This window comes from Xenopus laevis, chromosome 3S (genome assembly GCF_017654675.1).
Source record: "Xenopus laevis strain J_2021 chromosome 3S, Xenopus_laevis_v10.1, whole genome shotgun sequence".
Lineage (NCBI taxonomy): Eukaryota > Metazoa > Chordata > Amphibia > Anura > Pipidae > Xenopus > Xenopus laevis.
Genome location: NC_054376.1, coordinates 58,400,212 through 58,423,711, shown reverse-complemented (window position 1 = coordinate 58,423,711; position 23,500 = coordinate 58,400,212). Strand labels below are relative to the sequence as shown.

Sequence of the window (23,500 nt, the reverse complement as noted above, 5' to 3'; positions counted from 1 at the left end):
ACTTAAAGGGTTTGTTTACCTTTGAGATAACTTTTAGTATGACGTAGAGAGTATTCTGAGACAGTTTGCAATTGGTTTTCATTTTTTATTATTTGTGATTTTTATTCAGCAGCTCTTTAATTTGCATCTTAAGCAATTTGGTAACTAGGGTCCAAATTACCCTAGCAACCATGCATTGATTCGAATAAGAGACTGGAATATGAATAGGAGAGGGCCTGAATAGAAGGATCCGTAACAAAAAGTAACAATAACAATAAGTATGTAGCCTTAAAGAGCATTTGTTTTTTTAAGAAGGGAGTCAGCGACGCCCATTTGAAAGCTGCAAAGTGTCAGAAGAAAAAGGCAAATAACTATAAAACTATAAAAAAATAAATAATGAAAACCAATTGAAAAGTTGCTTAGAATTGGCCATTCTATAACATACTAAAAGTTACCTTAAAGGTGAACCACCCCTTCCCACCCTCTCTGAATTCAAAGACTTCATGTAGCTGAGATGACCTGCTCTTGTTCTTTGTACAATATAAGGCTATTTTTAACAATCTTCGCACCTTTACTTCACACCTAATTGGTGTTACATAGTTACATAGTTACATAGTTAAATTGGGTTGAAAAAAGACAAAGTCCATCAAGTTCAACCCCTCCAAATGAAAACCCAGCAGGTGTGAGAGAGATACCTACCTCATATCTGGGAAACACCATGGTCAACAGACTAACAAACTGTTACACTAAGCCGTCATCATCGATCAAAATTTACTGAAACCTTTCACACCCTGTAATCATACAAAATGGGTCCAGATGGGAATTCCCTTTCTGATTTTATTTTTATACAATTCCACTTCATGGCACAAGAGTTGGAACATATAAACAGGTATCAAATGTCAAAACAGGCCTTTCATAAACAGTGCAGAGGTTTAACTCAGTCCATTATAAACAATAAAGCAACAACCTACAATAAACTTGATCTAAATCTTGAACCATATTATTTGCAGACACAATATACTGTATCACATCTCAAGTCTATTTTAACTCATTACACTCACATTTACATATCAGAGCCAGCACAAAAATGTAAGTTTAATATCTATAATGAGATAAGTGTTAAAATAGATGCCCAGAAACTGTATCTTGGGAAACATTGTTTGTGCCAGCATGGTTAAATCCAAAACAGATTGGGCCAGACAAATCTATGAGGAAGTGCCTAGAAATGTAGGCCTTTGGCTACAGTGCATTATGTAAAGTTATGTACAGTATTGAAGATTACAGGGTAAACTCAGGAAAATTCCCATACTTGAATAGAAAACTATCTGAATGTTAGAATTCAGAGACTTGTGATAGATGTCCCATTTTCTAGTTGGAACAATGCTACTATTGTGCTTCGGTTTCCAAAGTTTCCTTGTGAGGCAACTTCGTGCGACTTCGGAAAACGAAGCACTCCCAGTGCCATACCACTGGTGATTTTCATTCTAGCCGGCGGGAAGGCAGGAGAAGGCAATTTGGGGAGATTTGTCGCCAGGCAACTAATACGTCTAACGTGAATTAAAATAATAGGACTTGTGCTGAACATCATTTTTTGTGAATAAAAACTAAGCAAAAAGTATGTTTACGTTACTTCTTGAGCTAAACATGGCAAATAAGGAAAATAAAGCTACTCCATGTTTAGTCCTTGAATGGTATCCATTTTTTTATGTTTCAGTATTTATATACAAAAGCATGGTAAGTTCAAATAACTCATTTTACAGAATTTGCATTGTACCTACCAACCTCATTGATATACTAACTTGCACAACGAAAAGTTAGACAGATTTTAAATACATTTTTGAATTCAGCACAACTGTAATTATAATAACTAATTTTAACCGCAAACATTCTAAGTAGAAAAGAGAGCAACATGCACAGATCTGGAAAACAAATGCTCATAGTTGTAGGAATTGCACAACAGTTGATACCTGAGAATACTGATATATTCGGGCAAATGTTTTTGTGAAGTGTTTGACCAGCAGGAAGAAAATTTAAAAGTAAATACAAACCTAAATTTGAAGAAGGAAATAAACCACAAAGAGTGCATTAACCAATAAATAAGAGGATTTTGTAAAATATATTGACATAAATATGACAAAAGAGATCTCTGATTACTGCTTAATTTTTTGTGTGTTAAACAATGTATACCATTGTACAACAATCAGAGACTGATTACAACTATATTATGAACAAATACTCCTGGCGTGTGAATGTGTCTTTTAGAGAATCGTGATATTTTTAGTTAGTATATTCAAACACTTATCTGAAAGACCCGTGAGTGGCACAGTAAACTGTTTTGTTATATAGATAGACATATTGTGGCTCAAAGGCTGGAAAGACTCTTGATGGAAGGTACATACAGTATCTCCCAGAATGTTCTACAGGACCCAGCAAAGGAGGAGAATAACAGAAGCTGTTTGTAATCAAGTGTAAACTGCTTTAAAAGTGACTGAAGTCTCACTGAAGATCAGACCCTTTATAGACAGACTGCCAGAGAACCAAGCAGGACTAAAATATGAGTTGTTGTTGCATTTATTATGTACTGTTAAATGAAAACTATACCCCCAAATGAATACTTAAGCAAGAGATATGATATCAAGTTGATATCAAATTAAGTGGCATATTAAAGACTGTTATACATATATTTAAGCAAAATGTTGCCCTGTTACATCTCTTACCTTGAACCACCATTTAGTGATGGTCTCTGTGCTGTCTTAGAGATCACCTGACCAAAAACACTGCAGCTCTAACCAGAGCCGGACCAGGCCGGCCAGGTGCTCTAGGCAACCTGGCCGGTCGCAGCACCGACTAGGCGCACGCAAACGCGAATAGACGTGAGTGTGTGTGTGCCATTAGAGGCACATGCAAGTGGACAGTCAGCCAGAGAGGGAACCGAACTAGGGGTAGGAGGCAGACAAGGTAGTTGCCTGGATCCAACCCCAGCTTTGCGCCCTAGGGAAGTGCTTACACTGCCTACCCCTAGTTCTGGCCCTGGCTCTAACTGTAATAGGAAGAAGTGCGGAAGCAAAAGACAGAACTCTGTCTGTTAATTGGCTCATGCAACCTGGTTTGTTTGGTTTCCTTATTTCTTGAAAAATGGCAATTTTCTATGTATGATTACCCAATGGCACATACTACTAAAAAGTGTATTATTATGAAAATGGTTTATTTACATGATGCAGGGTTTTACATATGAGCTGTTTTATGCAATATCTTATTACAGAGACCTACATTGTTTGGAGGTATAGTTTTCCTTAAAACTTACTGAATTGGAAAAAATCCACTGTGAATTTTAAAAAATGGATTTCAGGTTACACTGTGGGGGTTATTTAATAAAACTATAGTTTTTCTTACTATATAAAAAAAAATTGACAAAACTCCCAACCCTAAATGCCCTTAATTTATTACCAATAAATCTCAATGAAAAAAAAGCATGTGCGGGAACAAACTCTGCGTCAAATTGATTTGTGCAACTTTTTAGATTTGACTACCAAAAACATGACTTTTTCGATTTGACGTTGGAAAAAAATGACTTCAGATTATCGAAAGAAAACCAGCAGAAACCCTCAAAGATCACGAATGCAAGAAACATCTTCAAACATCTTCAAGACATCTGCCTTTTACTTTTATATGATATTTTAGCTGAAGTATTTTCGGATATGGATTTTTAGCAGCATAATAATTTCTAGGGTTTTTTTTCAAGTTTTTCCCCTTGAAAACATGATCAAAAAAATTTGAGGTTCAATAAATAAGCCCCTGTGTGCCAAATCTGCCATTTGAAGAAAGTCCTACATAATAAATATATATATGAAAGTTTAAAAGTTTGCCATCTAAGGATGTTATCGCTGCAAATATTTTTCCGCCATAATACTCACAGTGACTAAGTTTACTAAACAGCAATGCGCTCAGAAGTCATTGCGATCACTTGCGGTAACTACGTTAACGAAGCAGCTTACGTTAGCGAGTTGCAAATTTTCTGGAGACAAATTAGGTTTTTGTGAATATTTATGCTATAAAATAGTCTTGTTTTATGGCGGTTATTATGGCAATTTTTACTGTGACATTTATGGCCAGAAATGCATCTTCAAAACCCATAAACTTTATTGACTGATGATTATACCATCCAACAACATTACCAGAGTGTATGTGGTGTTTATACAAATGGCCTGTAGATGTCACTGTGCTCAGGCCTATACTGTGCATGCTTCCTGCACAGCTTAAAAGTGAAAGTTACTGTTGTTTAATGGCTGCATGAGTCTCTGCTAATAAAGCACTGTTATACTCTACTCATCCTCGGCTACCCTAAACATAACAAACACCAATCAAACATTTATGCATCATATAAACCCTTTTGCCAATAGAATCATATGAATAAGAAATCATACCAGTCAATCTCTTTGCTTCATAGAAATGCACAGTTTAATGTAGCCAATCACAATGAAACCAAAAAAGCGTAGAGGCTGACGGATCCTTGGACTGTGATGCCCGCTGCCAATAATACACCTCTGAGCTGAAACTGCTGCTGTTGCAGGAGATAGAAGCAGAAGCCAGAAGATCCTGTCAGCAATAGCTACACATTTCTCTCCTCTCAGCAAAGAATGATGGGTAAAAAAAAAGTATTATGGGATATTTCCTGCCCCTTGAAATTTTCTGGTGAAAAAATACTTTTACGCCACTACATAGGTGGCGGTAAAATTTTGCGAATATTCTTGCATAAATTTAGTCTTTTGCACATTTTGCTGTTTAGTAAACCAGGCGTTAATGTGTATGCAGCGTTATTTTCAGTGAATGTGATAACTGGCGAACACTTATTTTTGCGCAAGAAAATTTGCAAATTTATATTTACCCAAGGTTAGTAAACTGCCGAAAACACATCGGCGATAAATTTGTATGTATTTTGTGTGCATTTTTTACCACACTTTAGTAAACGGATCCCTAAAAGCTTGGAAGGTCATGTAGAAGTCAATGGGAGCTGTCCTAGGCAAAATTAAAACTATTTATTTTATTTGAGTTTTTCTAGTATTCAAAAAAAAATGGAGCTTGTAAACTCACAAATTTGAGGTATTTGAGTTTATATTCTGACTTCTTAACAAATAAGCAAATTTGAAGTAGGAAAAAATCCTTCTAAAATTACATAACACTGAATTTTGAATATATATATTTGAAAGTTTAAAAGTTCTTCCTTTACTTGGTCTCCCTGGTAAAGGAAAACTGCACATTTTGCGAGGCCATCCACGGTCCTTCTATAGTTAAAATATAAACAATACTTAACCCAATTTAAGGATTGCACTGCCTTTTATCCAGCACAGTTGACAGAACCAGCACACAGATTAGCCATGCCATATTTATTCAGTTCGAGTTTTTCAAGTTTTTTTGAGCTTGTAAAACTGACAAATGTTTTCCACAATTTTATTCAGTCAAGTTTTATATATTCAGATTTTTTCATAAATAAGCATTTGAGTTTTTTTTTAAATGTGACTCTATTTGAAAAAGAAAAAAAAACTCTAAAATTACACAAATTAAAATTTGATAAATAGGCCTCCCAGTATGTACGAGGTATATTTAAAATAATGAGTATTTATTACTCCTCTGTGTTCTAGATAAAATAATCATTTCATGTGGTTTGAATACTCAACATTAAGAGAGACAGATTTTATGAGAAGGGGATACTGAAGAGCAGGGCCAGACTGGGGCATGCAAGGCCCACCAGGGCTGCTACTCCAGTTGCCCCCACTCCCCATCCAGGGCCCCCGCCGTCTGTCTGCTCACCCACTGCCAGGCCCTCCCCTGTGCCCACGCACCACCCTTATTACTTAACTTTTAAAGCAAGCAATTAGGAAGGGTGTGCAATGGGGGTATGATGCTGAAGCAAGATTGGGTCTGGATTGAAGAAGGGAGGGCATTACAGGAAGCCAGGCTTGAAGTGGTGGCAAGATTGGGTCTGGATCAAGGAAGGGAGGGCAGTGGGGGAGTAATGGGGGAAGCCAGATCAGTTCTGAATTGAGGAAGGGAAGACAGTGGTGGAGGCCAGGATCGAGGGAGGAAGGGCAGCAGGGAAGGATTTGGTCTACATCTGCAGGGCCCATGAGGGCAGGGACCCACCAGGTGTTTTCCAGGTGTCCCGCCAGCCCAGTCCAACCCTGTTGAAGAATAACATGAATATTTTAAAAATGGTACAGAATATTTAACTGATTGAAACTATTTCAGTGAAATGGAGCGCACATGAAATCTCAATTTTTAAAATAGTTCTCCTTTCAGTAAAGCTGTGTAGGCATGGCATGCTAGTGAGGAAAACAACTGTGATTAGTGATAAGCCACATTTTTCACTAGGTATACTGTAGAGTTGTGGCAAAATTCTGCATTTTGTCATCGGTTAATATTTTTTCGAAACTTGAAGTGAAAATTTTGGCAACAGTGGTACCCATAGACATCGATATATTTTGCACACAAGTAGACTCCACTGTATTCTGCTTAAAAAGGATTGCTGCAAATTTAGCAGTGTACTAAAAACAGGACAGGTTCACACATCACTAATCGTGATCTAAAGATTATTCCTTCTTACAAAATAGTCGATTGCAGCACACACATTTATAGTTTCCTACTGTAACTTTACTGAAAAAGTATGTAGTACTTCTAATAACCACTCTGACTCTGAATTCTAATCTTATAAATTATTATTAAAAGTATTTAGATTTAATAGCATTTGTAGATATTACTCCTGGTGGCAATGATAAAGGAGTCACACAAACATCCTTACCATCCTTCATGTTGTCATAATATTAACAATAGTTCTGTTTTATTAGACCTAACCATCAATGCTTCTTTTGTTCATATCTGAGAATGATAAAATTGTGTTGACATCTGGAACCACTTTTAATTATACTGTAAATACATGCTGGATGTACATTGAAGGCGTGCACATATTTAGATACTGTGAAAAAAATACAATCTGAAAAATAAACACATTGTAGGAAATTGTATAAACTATTTTATTTGCCTTGGGTATTAAAGATGTGACTTTAACACAATATCTACAAATTGAAGACGTGACTTATAACCACAAGCTTTCTTGCTATTAATGGATGTGAAATATCATGAATAACAATATTGGTATAAGGCATTTCATAACCCACCTTTAACTACAGGATCACACTAGGATTCTCTTGGGGGAATCACCTTCCTTATCCTTGTGCTAGGAAAGTGCTAAGTGACCCATAACTTTTTTAACAATCTCCTTTTTGTTGTTGTGTTTGGCAAGCTATCTTATCTCTTATCCAACAGACTTTAGAAATATATGAAGGCATTACTAGTTCCTTTGAGAAAAGATATTAGTAGTTCTTTTGTGAAGGAACATCATGTGCACCTATTTTATTTGTTTTTGAGTATGTACATATACTGAACACAGAAGCATTCAGTTTATAATAATTCTTTTTGGATTTAACTATTGCTTTGACTTTCATATTTAATTCTCCTATAAACCCTAATTTGATGAAGAAATTTTTTTTCACAGAAAAAACTTACATGTGGCATTTACTGTATACCCAACCATATGACCCTGTTCTATAACCAGTAGAAACAAATGAATGGTTTATTTTCTTTATATTAACTGCAGTAGGCTAGGAAACACTATTTGATTGACTGCAATGGGCTAGTAGACTAGACCAAACTTTGTCAGTGCTATCTATCTATCTATCTATCTATCTATCTATCTATCTATCTATCTATCTATCTATCTATCTATCTATCTATCCATATCTATCTATCTATCTATCTATCATCTATCTATCTATCTATCTATCTATCTATCTATCTATCTATCTATCTATCTATCTATCTATCTATCCATCCATCCATCCATCCATCCATCCATCCATCCATCCATCCATCCATCCATCCATCCATCCATCCATCCATCCATCCATCCATCCATCCATCCATCTATCTATCTATCTATCTATGTCTGTCTGTGTCTGTCTGTCTGTCTCTCTATCATCTACAGTATCTATCTATATATCTATACATCTGATATTTTACAATAGCATTAACAATCATAAACTGTGACAAACAAAGAACACTATAAAGGTTCTTTGTGTTTTCTTCTAATACTTGGGCTGCAATACACCACAAAAAAAAATGAATACACAACAGGACATCACCATCCCTGATATAATGCTACACACCTTCTCCAAAAAGGCTTACCTCGGACAACAGTCTGCCATATTTCTTGTGGACCTGCTTAAATGTTCTTTTGGCAAGGATAAGCAGTGCAATGCCTTACTGTGGAACATCATGGACCATGAAAGAGGACATTTAGGGGCAGATTTATCAAAGGTCGAGGTGAATTTTCGAATGAAAAAAATTTGAATTTCTAGCTATTTTTTGTGTACTTCGACTAGGGAATAGTCCTAATTTGATTCAAATTTGAAAAAAATTTGAAATTCGTATTGTCTCTTTAAAAATTCGACTTCGACCCTTCACCATCTAAAACCTGCTGTTTTAGTCTATGTGGGACCTCCTAGAACCTATTTGGAGTCAATTGGTGAACTTTTGGGAAAAACTTTGAATCGAATTCGATTGAATGCGCTATTTCAGAGGTGTCCAAACTTTTTGCAACCAGGGCCAGATTTGGTGAGGTTAAAATGTGTGGGGGCTGACCATTCAGCCTGACATTCTTTGAACCATTAACATAATTTAACTCATTTAAACAAGGAATCACGTAACCTCCATCATACAATTAATAATAATGTGGCCCCCCAGCACAGTGCCAAAAGGAATCACATAGTCGTAGCAGTAATATTTGGGCACATTAGTGAAATGATCTGCCACTTGGTCTATACTGCTGTCTGTGTGCTGAAGGTGTTAGCAATAGACACATACTGGCACATAGGGACGCGCTGCTACACGATTTCCTTATTGCACTGTGCTGGGTGCATTATTATTAATTTTATGATGGAGGTTGAGGGCCAGTGTAAATTTGAAAACAGGCCGCAGTTGGCCCCCGGGCCGGATTTTGGACATGCCTGCGCTATTCCTTCGATTTGTACGTTTGGAATTCAACTGAATCGATCGAATAAGTCTGTATTCAGCCGAATTCGAATCAATTCGACCAAAAAAAACCTTCAAATTAATTTCAGTTGGTCTTTTTGAATTTGAATTTCAAAGATTTTTCAATTTGAAATTCGACCCTTGATAAATATGCCCCATATAGTTATTCAATAGCTTTACAATACATCTAAACGTTATGCCTGCATGTGGATTATTATAGCAAATAAAAACTAATATTACTGTGATTGCTGTCAGTTTTATATAAATCATGAGCCATGCAAGAGATTTCTTTGATGTTATTTTTATTTAGCAAGAGACTTTTGGTGTACTATTGTACTATTTATTTGAGGAAAACTCTAATTACTGGAACAAAAAACTGATGAAATGCCCCATAATTGCTCTGCAGAACAAAACAGGCAGGATAAAGTATCTGCTGAAAGTAAATAGAAAAAAGTGATCTAGGATCCTGCAGTTCACTCCCTCTGCCGGTGCCCAATATCCGTTCTCCTTCGGATGTAACAATCAGAAAATGTAAATATAAATGGACCAGCACTCAAAGACAGCTTGCGGCTAGACAAAAAGGACAAATTGAGTAATATAGTGTAGTATTTTTAGCTTTTTAAGTGTACACCTTTAGATGATCACACACTCTATGCGGGGAGTGCTCCTTCTCCTTTAAGGTTGTTACCAGCACCTTTCATCCATTTGAACTGCAGTCACAATGTTTGTATGAAAGGTGGTGGTAACCTTAAAGGAGAAGGAGACTCCCCTCATAGAGTGTGTGATTACAGTTAAAAAGCTAAAAATACTACACTATATTAGTCATTCTGTCCTTTTTTTCTATCTTCAAGTTGTCTTGGAGCGCTGGTCCATTTATATTTACATCTGCTGAAAGTAATTAGGATCTAAAATATTCTGTATTACTATGTAAAAAGAACAAAAACATTTATTATTTATTTACCATTGTAATTATGCGTTTTCAACTTAAAGTACCAGTAACATCACTTTAGTACACAACAAAAAAAACCACCAAGACAAATTATACTTTAAAATCCCAAAGTCTTTATTTATAAATAACTTACAGAAACTCTGCTTCCTATCCTCTACAGAAACGGCGACAGGGCGACCATCCATGGAACGTCACTCGATTTCTCCTCCATGGCTCTCTGCTGCTGGATCCTTTAGCTCCCACATGAACGATGCGTCTGCTCTCTGCGCTGCTTTGCTCTCCGCTACTTCTCCTCCCTCCTGGCGAGCTCTGCACTCCCATCTTCCCCTCCTCGTCTGGGTCACAGCTGCCGCATCCCCAGCTCTTGGAAAGAAGATACAGCAGTCCGGGGCCTCCCCTCTCCCGGTCTCTCCAGCCTGACAGAGTGGGTCTGTCCCCTGACAGGTGGCGGAAATGAAAGTGGCCGGGCGGGGAGAGAGAGGGACAGTGCAGTGACAGGGAGGCTGCAATGGGAGAGCTGTGGCAGCTGCACGGACACACACACACTCCTATTCACACAGCCGCTCAGTTACAGTCAATTCACAAATTCGATGGTCGCCCTTTCACCGTTTCTGTAGAGGACAGGCAGCAGAGTTTCTGTAAGTTATTTATTAATAAAGAGTTTGGGATTTTAAAGTATAATTTGTCTTGGTAGTTTTTTTCGTTGTGTACTAACGAATTTTTTAAACGTTTTTTTTGATGTTACTGGTCCTTTAAACCCTATTTATTTTGGCTGATGATAAACACAGGTGTATATTGTCCCTGAAATTAAAGTATTATTGAATAATAGCAACTGAAATAATAGCAGCAATAAAGACAATATTTTTGCATATTTATTTTGAGATGACAATAGCACATAAAATACACCTACGTTAAAATGTGTAATTGTATGAAAGCAACAAAGTAAGGGGAACATGTAATAACAGTTGCCTATACAAGAAAAGAACTTCCTTGACCTAAAGAAAGAGAGGCACTTAGGAAGTGGATATAATAAAGATTTCAATAATTCAGACAATTTATGCAAATTATATAAAATGTAGCAAACTACAGTTATGCTCCCATTTTCAGATTAAAAAAAGTGCAATGCCAGCAGCAAGACATGGGCAATTTTTACTCTGGCTTTAATTGGTGGACTCTCAGAAATACATATATTTTTTTAGTTCAGCACAGATGTTAACTACTTAGGGTACAAACAGTATGATAAAAGTAGGGGACTAAAGGGAGAGAGGGTCTGAGGGCCCATGATCCATATTCCACAAGATATACTTTGCTATTGGCCAGGGGTTGTCAAATTATACCCCTTGGTTGATTTAGTTCAATTAACACTGCTGATAACAGTTTAAAAAATCCACACCAGTAGCCGTAAGGTAATACAATGCGTCTCAAGCCAACGAAATAGAGTTTATTGATTATTCAGTGAATTGCTGATAGCACATGAGATACTTTGGTTGTGTGTTGTAGTAAAGGACTAATGTGTAGCTTACATGTATATTCCTCTCTTAACTGGTTGTATTTTGCTTTCCACTAGTTACAGGGACTATACTCTACACATACAGTATATGCAACTTTTGTATTGTCTCTCTCCCAGTTAATAAACTGTTGAATATGCTGTAATGACAAAATAAACCAACCCCAATTTAATGATTAGGATATAAAAGATTAATATGGGCACTCAGTGGGCTACTAAAGGAAATTTAAGTACTGTCTTGCATAAAAATCAATATTAACTTGGGGGATGTGAACAAAATGTAGCCTCTTTATAGGTCCCTGCTAAGGTCTTGCGTATGCAAAACAGTTTTAGGTTCCAGTCCTTAAAGGGATACTGTCATCGGAAAACATGTTTTTTTCAAAACGCATCAATTAATGGTGCTGCTCCAGCAGAATTCTGCACTGAAATCCATTTCTCAAAAGAGCAAACAGATTTTTTTTATATTCAATTTTGAAATCTGACATGGGGCTAGACATTTTGTCAATTTCCCAGCTGCCCCAGGTCATGTGACTTGTGCCTGCACTTTAGGAGAGAAATGCTTTCAGGCAGGCTGCTGTTTTTCCTTCTCAATGTAACTGAATGTGTCTCAGTGGGACATGGGTTTTTACTATTGAGTGTTGTTCTTAGATCTACCAGGCAGCTGTTATCTTGTGTTAGGGAGCTGTTATCTGATTACCTTCCCATTGTTCTTTTGTTTGTCTGCTGGGGGGGGGGGAAGGGAGGGGGTGATATCACTCCAACTTGCAGTACAGCAGTAAAGAGTGATTGAAGTTTATCAGAGCACAAGGCACATGAATTGGGGCAGCTGGGAAATTGACAAAATGTCTAGCCCCATGTCAGATTTCAAAATTGAATATAAAAAAATCTGTTTGCTCTTTCAAGAAATGGATTTCAGTGCAAAATTCTGCTGGAGCAGCACTATTAGCTGATTCAGTTTGAAATGTTTTTTTTTCCCATGACAGTATCCCTTTAAGAAGGATATTAGTGAGTGAGTGAGGACTGAGTGCAAAGATGTGCAACTAAACTGGTAAAAGGAATGGAACAAACTATGAGGAAACACTATAAAGGTTGGGGTTGTTCTCTCTGGAGAAAAGAGCTTGTTTGTAAGGGGGCATTATTAAGTTTTACAAGCACACAAGAGGGCATTATAGACGGATAGCGGGGGATCAGTTTTCTACAGAAAAAATCAAGGAACCAGAGGAAACCTCTTTAGACTTGAGGAACTGAACTTTCATTTGAAGGAGTGAAAGTGGTTCTTCACAGTGATGACAGTGAGGTTGTAATAAACTGCAAGGAGATGTTGTGGTGGCTAGGATGGTTTGTTATTGTGATCTTAAAACCTAGAGTAAGTTTAGTGTAGGTATTTGTATATACAATTTATATGTGTGAGTGTATAGCTAAGAATGAGTATATTGCTTGGGTTTATTTAATTTGGAAGGGTTAAATTTGATGAACCTTTGTCTTTTTTCAACCTAAATTAACTAAATACAAAATAAGTTAATAATAATTAACTAAATATCAAAATAGAATGAAGGAAGTGTAAGTAAAGATGGGGCACATGGTTTGTATGTTTGCCACCCACCCCCACACACAAATATCCAGGTTCAGAGTGTGAACATTTGGGTGTGGCCAGAACATGACCACCGTATCTAACTTCTACCTCTGTAAGAGTAGTAAAAAGTATAGGATAGAGTTGGAAAAGGGGTTCAAAGGCATGCTTTTTGTCAGTAATTATATATATATATTACTTTATGTTAAGATATTTTTACCTGGTTATGAAATTCTTACCTACAGCATTTCTTATGTATCGAAGTGTTGATACATTCTAACCTAAACTATACAAACTTGGAAATAATTGTAGTAAAATAGCAAATACTACTATAATGATGACCTACTGATGATGAACTGTCTGTATTATACAGCTTTAGTGATAACCAAATCTGTCTTATTTCGCTTCACCAAAGTAATATGGCAAAAGGAGACAAAACGCATTGAAGACAGTATGAAAAAGATATCCTACAAATGTGATCCACACCTGATATACTTAAATCATTGTCTCACTTTTAGGTGTTTCTTTTTTTTGTTGTCTCCAAAGTTGAATTCCATCATCTCGAAAAACTCTTTGGAGTATTATTACAAGATTGAGCCTTCCGCTGCTTCTACCCTGACGTCCAACAAGAAAATAAACAAATGGATTTATACTGCAGTTCATAGAACTAAACAAGGACAAGATATTAAGTATTATCAACGGTGGGAAAATGTGCTGTTTGTACCATACCAGTAAAAAAATTCTCATTGGCATGCCAAATACAAGAAAGAAAATAACAGTCACTGTGATCACAATGTATAATTTTGGTGGCTGCTTCTGCTGGGAACTAGCACATACTTTGATTAGAAGAACAAAACTTGAGATAGTCATGAGTGGTATGAACGCAATATAACTAATACAGCAAATAATAGTAAAGACAATGTTGCATTCTTTAACTGCAGTATTTAGCTTGGTATAAATACTGATATATTCAGGTTTGTAACAATAGCAAAATTCAAGTATTGTAAGAAGACAAGACATTGTCCATATAGAGATACATACAACTGAGGACAGATGCCTGGGTCGGTTGCAGTGATACCAAATTGGAAAAAGGACAGACAGAGATCTTTCTACACTTATGGCTGTAAGAAGACAAAGGCTGGTGTTGTACCCAAAAAGACAAGTTAGTATCAGTGGATATAGTGTACTAATGAAATCTAAATATTCAAGTTTGTCAACTAAAGGAATTTCAACTTTTAAGGCAAGGCTAATAATGTTCAAAGTAGTAAACACTAGAAGGAAGCAGAGATCAGCCACAGCAAGATTAAGAATATAGACTGTGGAAGAATTTCTCCTGATCTTAAAAGAAAGGAACCAAATGACAAGACCATTGCCAATTATACCTAATGCTGACACAGTCATTGTTATTGGTAATATAAAATTGCTAATATCTGCCACGTTCAGACTGGTCTGGTTTCCCAAGACCATTTCTTCTGTTGAATAAGACACTGTCATAGTATCAATATACTATACCTCAGGCAATAAATTTCAAGAGTTCTAGAAAGTGAAAGAAATTCAGTTTAGACCGTAGTGTTTCTAGATAATGGATGCAATTAAATGCTCCCTTGGTGACAAAATCACCAACAATATTAATATTTAAAACAGGTAAAAAGTGCACAGTTTGTTGGTTTGCTTTTTGCTCCACTTTTACTGCAATTCCCAGTGAGGATCTAGAAGGTATGTTGCAGTTGCTTGGATTTCTGAACAACTTGGTCTGATACGCAGCACCTTCCCAATTATTTTTTGGAACTAAAAGTGAAAAAGAAAAACAGAATCATTGATATTCTCTTTTTTAATACCAACAATATAATAGAAAATATGGATTAATAAACTGTGTGAAACACACCTTATGTGTAAACAGATTATATAAACATAGTTGCATAGTTAATTTGAGTTGAAATAAGACAAAAGTCCATCAAGTTCAACCCCCACAAATGAACCCCAGGTCACATGTATCACACACATTAACAGACCTATCTATAGACTTCCATTTATAATCTGCAAATACTAATACTATATTAACTCTAGATCTTAAGATAATATAAAATATGTATAACATAAAGAATAAAGACCAGCAACTCCAGCACTTCCCTTCACACTTGTGTATTAATGGTGCATGTACAACCACAGATATGTATTAATATGAGTATGGTTGACATTTAGTTTCTCTTTTTTGTCTTTAGTAATATCTAACAGCCTTAAGGTCCTTAATGCTGATTATAATAAATAATGATCGTACCTAAGCTGTGCCTCAACATGCTGTAATACAAATGTCACAGCACTGCCTCCCAGTCCAATATGATAGAAGATGAAATTAGCCAAAACTGTATTAGAGGCTAATGTTATTGCTAGGTTAGGGACCAAGGGATATTAAAACTGTCTGGCTTTGTTTTACAACATGCAATACTAAATTTAAGCAGTGCTTCACAGGCTAGGCCACTAACAAACTTGCAATGAAAAAAGTTTATTCTCAAAAAATCTACCGCTGTTCCTGTTAGGCTGTCAATACATGTAAATGCCATTATCCAACTGATGTGTTAACAAAATATCAGCTAAATTATTCTTATTTCCACTTTTGAATGAAGGAATTTTCATGACAAATAAATCAATAAGCTCCAACTGAGCCCCAGGGGGGCCCTTACACAAACTGATAATCAGGACATTCATCTGAGAATGTACTGCCACCTTAAGTTAATGCATAATTTCCCACATTGTTTACTATATCACTATTATTAAATGATTTATATTCTGTAGAAAAGAGAAAATACCTGTAGAGAAAATTGTATGAGCCACTATTGTAGACTGCCAGCGATCCATAACAAAATGGTGCTAGTCATTTTATATAACAATACTTCACTGAATTCCACACAACAATAATCTCTAATTACTTTAAATTATAGTTGTACAAAGGTTACTGCAGTAAAGGCATAGAAAAAAAATAAACTAGCTAATTTCACTTCCAAAATGTAAATTTGATTTCAGCATTTAAGCTTTTATACATTTTATTTTTTTAGAAAGTTTATTTTTAATAGAACCAAGTTCATTTATACCCCCCCGCATCTGAGATGAAGCTTGTATTAAATTTTTATTTTCATGATAGTTCCCCTTTAAATGTATTGTCGGGTATCATTGGCATGATGGGAGAAGCAATTTAACTACTTCTGGAGGGCTGTAGGTTGCTCAACCCTTTTATATAATGCAGTTTTAAGTTATTAAGTAGAGAATGTTTTTACCTTCGAGAACAGCCTATATAAGTACCATTAGGAATCTGCAGCATAGAAGAATGGAATGAAGAAACAGTTCACAGTTCTTAGTTCTGTTGGATCCTATGTATAAATGTTGAGAGACAATAGATATTTGGTCAGACATTGTACAAGTACAGTACATTACTACTTTGGGGACAGGAGTTCTCTTGTTGCAAATCACGGTGGAAAATTAATTTGTATTACAGATTTTGAAACTAATTTCCTAACCAGCCCGCTTTCTTATTTAAAAAAAACCTGGGTAAAAACACAGCATCTGAATATGTACACTTCACTGCACTTGACCCATAATGTATTGCATCAAATTGCCATAGTTTGAAAAGCGTAGTATATGTCTTTATAAAAATATATTGCATTATTTCCTGTCAGGTGATCTCTGAGGCAGACAAAATGGTGGTGCAAGTGAAAGAAAGGAAAAACTTTGGCAATTGGGTTCAGTGGGGGAGTCTAACTTATTGACAGCCCCCGTGAATCTGCCTTTCCTTGTCTTATGAGTGAAGGATAAAAGTGCTTGTGAGTAGTGGAGTTCCTTTGGTTCTTATTTTATATTGAGTGTACATTTAAAACAAAGAACAATACAACAGTAATGTTTAGTGCAATTAAATCCCTCCTATTTTACTGCAATTTTAAAGGAACTAATACAAAATTAATTCATCTCATATTTACACAGGCTATGATGTCACAATGGCATCTAAGCTTAAATTGACTTCCTGCATTAATGTATCTTGAAATAATGTATGATTGTTACAAAGTGAATGTTTGCGAGTGCTTGATGGATCAAATTCATAACTAATGTTGTATCCATTTCCAAACTGTATTCCATTTCATTTGACAAATTGTCCAAGTTGTGTATCGGGTAACAAAAAAATTGCATCAAAATCAAATAAAGGCTTTTTAAAAATGTGCATAGTAATAAGCACATCCTTGTAATTTGAAAGTTTCCATTTGAAAGAAGTCACTGTTGACATCCTTCATTTATAGCTATACACTTGCACATTCAAGGATAATGAGTATGTAGGTCTATAAATTAAGAAGAGGAGGAAATTGCTTATCACTGTGGCAGAGTAGTTTTCAGAAAATTGGATGAAATGAAGAACTAATACTGTTCTGTTAAAAAGGATCATGTAATATGAGGTGCACAGTTAGCTACAGTTCTTATCACCTATAACAGCCAATCAGCATTTAGAATTTACTGGTTGAAAAGCAAACATCTTATTGGTTGCTGTGAGTTACTGCACCTTGGCAAACTTAGTGACTTTTTTATTACATATGGGGCAAAATATGGGGTAAATAAAAAGAAGTCCAGGCTACGAACCCCCTCAAAGTCCCCTCACCCTGTTTATAATCTCTGACCAGGTCTCTCCTCTTTTGCAAAAATATCACTAGTCATCCAAAAAACATAATGAAGATTGGTAAGTAGACAACATATGCCGTACAAGTATGGGATCCATTATCAGGAAACCCATTATCCAGAAAGCCCTGAATTACAGAATGACTGTCTCTCGTAGACTCCATTATAATTAAATAATCAATTTTTTTTAAAAAATGATTTCCTTTTTGGGTTTATTTTATGTTTACATGATTTTCTAGTAGAGTTAAGTTATGAAGATCTAAATGATGGAAAGATCCATTATCTGGAAAGCCCCAGGTCCAGAACATTCTGGATAACAGGTCCCATACCTGTACCAAGAAGGTTGCATTGTGAAGGGAAAACCAGTACCTTAGATATGGCTTCCATGTGATTTAGAGGACTAGTCACACAAATGTTTTTTAATTTTCGGGCTGAGATTGCTACTAAGAATGTAACTTAGTGGACATCCACCCCAAACCAACGTGCATTTTGGAAGCAGCACCCAGTTCACATGATCTGATACAATGGATGCCACTGCTCCCAAAATGAGTATTGCTTTGCATTATGTGGTCCCCCCTCAACCTGTTATGATGCAAAAGATGTGGGAAGGATGAGGGCAGCCTGAGGCAGCAGTAGCCTCTGGAATATCCCTGCTTTGATTAAACTTAATTTTCTCATATATCACAATATTTTTGTTTCAAAATGCAGATGGCCTAATGGCTATTAAAAGTAGTTTATTGTATTATCGGCACTAACAGCAAATTAAATCCATATGATGTCTGTAGAGTTCATTAATGAGTTTCTACTATTTAGTGACTACACTGAGCAGGTCTGCAAGTCGGTAAAGTCTCAGGACAGGATTGTATCCTTTATCTAATGACTGAGAAGCTGTTTTTATTGATCAAATCTTGATGTTCCAAGTTTAGTATATTGAGGAACATTATTTTACTAAGAATCATTTGCTCCCCTCCTGCACATTCTCTGTGCACAAGAGACTGGATTTAGACAACTGAACAGATCAGCTGTTAACATTTACTTATTTTGTCAATGCTAATGTGCAATGCTGTCATATTGTTTATACACTGCACGCACAATAATTGTCTTGTCACACTATTTTGTGACTTCTTGCCTGTTTAGTTTCTTCTTTGTTTGAGAAAGCTTCTAATATTCAGTGACTTGTGTAAAGTTTGTCAAAGTATTTTTACTGTATTTACTGTTTATTCCGATAGTGTTAACATGGGTCTAACATAATGAAGACTACACAAATGCATGCTCAAAAGAAATAACAGTGGGTGGCACTGGGGAGGGTGTGGAATCCTTTGTGGTAGAGATTTTGACTACAAAGAAAATTATTATTGGTATATGCTACAAACCAGCTGTATAAGTGATGAGAATGAAGCCCAGCTACTCTTACAAATAGAAGCGGCTTCACAACTAGGCTAAGTTATTATTATGGGTGATTTCTATATCCAGGCATTGACTGGGATAATGGGATTGGTTTGTAAATATGCTGAATGACAACTTTTTATTTCAGCTCGTTTAAGAACCTACTAGGAATGATTCTCTCTTGCATCCTGTAATAACTAATAATACCAAACTCATCGCTAGCATTTGTGTGGTCATAACATTGTCTGCTTTGAGATTATGTTACAAAAACAAGTCTATAAGTGAGCAACTAAAACACTTAATTTTATATGTGCCAACAGTATAAGGGCATCTCTGCAACATATTAACTGGGAAAGGATTTTCACAAGGTTAAACACAGAACAAAAATGGGATGTCTTTAAAATGTTGCTTAATAAATGTAAATGTCAGTATATTCCCCTTGTAAGCAAGGAATGTTGTCCCAAAACTAAATCTTTGTGGTTCGATAAAAGTGTTAGTGTTGAGGTGGTAAGAAAAGACATGCTTTTAAGGCTTTCAAATTAGCTGGGACAGCCGAAACTTTTAACGGATACAAAGAGGCCAATAAATCATGCAAATCAGCCATAACAAGCTAAAATTGAGATGGAAAAGGGTATTGCAGCAAGGTGTTAAAAGAATCCAAAATTATTTTTAAACATGTAAATAGTAAAACATGAAGCAGGAAGGGCAGGACCTTTATTATTAGATGGGGTCAGCTGGTTGATGAGAACACAGAAAAAGCTGAGATTCTGAACTGTCTACACAAATGAGGAAACAGCTAATGAAGATTTCCTTGTTAATAGTCACAATTCTACTAATACAACAGATGATGCATGGTTTGCACAAGAGGAAAGAACATGTAAAGATAAAAAAAGGTCAGGGATGGGATGGTATTCATCCCAGGGTACTAAGCAAGCTGCTCTGCGATTGCTAAACTTCTTTATTTAAAGGGGAACTATCGAGAAAATGAAAATTTAATATAAGCTTCGGCATATTGAAATAAGAAGTTTTCGAAATGTAATCAATTAAATATTCTGTACCATTTCTGAAATAATCAAGTTTATCTTCACTATTCCTCTCTCAGCATCTGATTCTCCTTATTCTCTCTTCATGCAGTAGTTGGTGTTAGATATTCATTGACAGTTAGATCCCATATATCTTATAGGGGGCTCCTTTTGCCTAGAAGATGTATTAGAACTTTCTTTGTATATAAAGGAATTTGAAGCAGCATAGGTGGTTCTTCATAGTGAGGGCAGTGAGGTTGAGGAATGCCCTGCTGGATGATGTTGTGATGGCTGGTTCTAATAAATCTGTTAAGAGTAGCTTGGATAATTTCTTGGACATACATAATATCATAGGCTATTGTGAGACTAAAATCTACAATTTGTATAGATATTTGTATATGGTTTACATGAGTGTATGGAGGGTCAGTGTGAGCGTGTGTATGTATGGAGGCTGGGTTTCATTTGGAGGGGATGAACTTGACGGACTTTGGTCTTTCTTTAAACCAACTTAACTATGTAACTATGTCTTACTGGACTATATGGGCAGATTTAGAAAAATCCGAACTAGGGGAATCCCAAAGGAAACTGTCCAGCAAAGTCAAACATTTATCAGAGCAGATCAAAGTGCCAATTTAACACAATGTATTCAACTTATTTAACCAAACATTATTCTGTTCAGTAGGGTGTTGGAACTCACTATCAATAACTGAAAATGGAACATAAAAAATATATTTTAAAATGTCCCCAAATGTTCATGCAAGGCATAAACTTCTTAGAAGTAACACACCTCAAGTAATTGAGTAATTCTTTTTTAAGTATCCATTATGGAATGTTTATCCAGTTAATGGACTATAGGGCTCATAAACAATTACCACAAATGCTTGCCCCAGTTTAGAGATATATAACCATAATCAGAATAATATTCTTAAATTGGTAGTTGTACAAACAGCATATTAAAATATAACTAAATTGATGTCAGCCCAGTAATGAATCATTATTTATACATTTTTGTTTTTTACTGGACAAACAAAGACAAATAATAACCTACAGCAGCATTTAGCAACCAAAATGTGTCTCTTCCTGTGTCTAAAGATTTGAACTGTTGGCATTGCAATATTTTCTAGCTTTTTTTTTTTTTAGAAAATATATCACATAACTGCGCGCATAGTTCTTTTTTGGTAAAACGTAAATTAGAGCCTTTGTTTAAATGATGCCTAATGTTTGAGGAAAATATGATACTGTATAGTATAGGTACAGAATGCTTGGAACCTGGGGTTTTCTGGATAAGGGATCTTTCAGTAATGTGTATCTCTATAACTTATGTCTGCTTAAAAAAACATTTAAATAAAGGAATAGCAATGTTTTGCCACCAATATGGATTCATGCAGCTTAGTTACAATCAAGTGCAATTACAACAAGAGAACATGCCACCTATTTTTATCCTCCTAAATAGATATTTCTCTGTTTCAGAAAGCCATACATATTACATATATTATTACATATATATTACATAATACATACATATTAAAGTTGAAATGCTAAACCTGCACAGCTACAATGTTAATAGAAATATCTCAGTCTTAACATTTAAAAAAAAAACAATAGAGGACTAACACTATTTACAGCACCAATGCTATTTTTTACAATTAAATTATCATTATATTATTATTATTATTATTATTAAAGAAACACTTACCTTTTATTTATTCCAGTTGAAACCCTTTGCTGATGTTTGTATTAGATGAATGCATTTTGAATCTATTCACCTACTTGGAATCTGTAAGTTTAAATACAATTTTGTATTGTCAATAACAAAATGGTTTTAGTCCCCAGAAAGCTGAAGATATCAGACAAGAGAAAATTATATAACAGATATAACAGGTATAGTTTCCCTGGGAATTGGCTTGACAGTCATGAGAAGATATTCACTGGGAAACAAAGTGGAAAGTGGCAAGCTCTCATCTTTACTGTGCATGCAGACAGTCTGTAAAATCAATTAGCTTCTCCTTGAAGTCAGTGTGGTTTATAACATGTAAAGTCTGCAAGTAAACACAAAGTGATAAATATTATCATTACAACAGAAGGCTAAAAGTCAAAATTAGCCACAGTTAGGAGAAAACAACTGAAGATACTGTTAGTTACAGAAATTAATTCTTTCATTTGTTTGCATGTTTCACTGTGAAATATAATTTCCCCTTACAGTACACAGGTTGTTATACATTTTTTTTCAGTGAAAACTCCCCAAAGAGATTAGCATTTTTGAACTATCATTATCTAACACAGCACTTCAGTAGTTTCCTTTACATTTGACTGTGTCAGAAATTAAGGTGTTTAAATGTAGGTGTATGAAATTTGACAAAACAAAGTGACTAATTTATCTAATTATTTTATTTATAAGATACAAGGATACAGAGGCAACGGTTTTACAAGGTGAGTGCCTTCTTTTCCTGTGCCTATTCTTCAGGTATCATCAACCTAACTAGCACTATTCACCAAACGACTGCACAGCACATTACCCGTGAAAGGGGCAAGGGGCAACAGCAGTGTGACCAGCTAAAAAAATCTCTCTCGCCTGATTATCAATTACTACAGTTAGAACAAACTAGCAAGAGCTGTGTTTGAGCATAACAAACTAAAATAAAATGACAATATAAGCACATTTTACATTATTAACAAAAGTTATATTTTAGAAGACTCAAATTTTGCATGACATGACTGCGTTGTTATTATTTGTGATCGTTCAACCAAACCAAGTTTGGGGAGAAGTGAACTTTGAGACAACATTAGTATATATAAATACAGGGAAATAAATGTATTCATTCAATTCATCGGATAAATAGAAAATACTTGTTAGAAAAGTAAAAGCATTTGTGTTTAAACCTGCCTCGCCCTAAGATTGAAGGATTTTCTTGGAAAAAAGTGTAATTTACCTATTTAAAAGTACTGGCAGGGTCCCAGCTACAGTAAACAGTACTGTTCTTGTCTCCAGTTCATAAGAAGGCTATTATAGGTCTAAGGAATACCAGACCACACTAGGATGACTAAGTGAACATTGGAAACAAAGGGGTATAATAAGCTGGCTAAGTTGTATGGTGTACAATGACACCACAGAGCTTACTGACGGATACAAGTAGTGTCTATAAATAAATATAAAGAGAACCAGCAAAAAATTAATTATCTGGCACCTTATACTCCAATAAACCATATTACACAAGGGCCTCCAAATAGAAGTAAATAATATTTTAAAGGGAACTGTAAAGCTGTGAAATGACTATCATCATTAGACATGTCATTTGAACAAAAAGCAGCCCTTTCTTTATTTCTTATTAGAGTTTAACTATGCTAACTAT

The 23,500-nt window shown here is 35.6% G+C and overlaps 1 protein-coding gene across 1 annotated transcript; it reads right to left on the bottom strand.

The window, feature by feature from the left end:
* Positions 1 to 13,323: 13,323 nt before the first annotated feature.
* LOC108712474 (mas-related G-protein coupled receptor member H) lies at positions 13,324 to 16,478 on the bottom strand. The gene is made up of 2 exons (XM_018254677.2): positions 16,362 to 16,478; positions 13,324 to 14,877 (listed from the first exon to the last, which is right to left on the bottom strand). The coding sequence occupies exon 2, from the start codon at positions 14,581 to 14,583 to the stop codon at positions 13,585 to 13,587; it is 999 nt and encodes a 332-aa protein (XP_018110166.1). The 5' UTR covers positions 14,584 to 14,877; positions 16,362 to 16,478; the 3' UTR covers positions 13,324 to 13,584.
* Positions 16,479 to 23,500: the final 7,022 nt, after the last annotated feature.

What these genes read in the sequence shown, in the direction of transcription:
- LOC108712474 (XM_018254677.2), bottom strand. Translation starts at nt 14,583, where the DNA reads ATGACAGTGTCTTATTCAACAGAAGAAATGGTCTTGGGAAACCAGACC.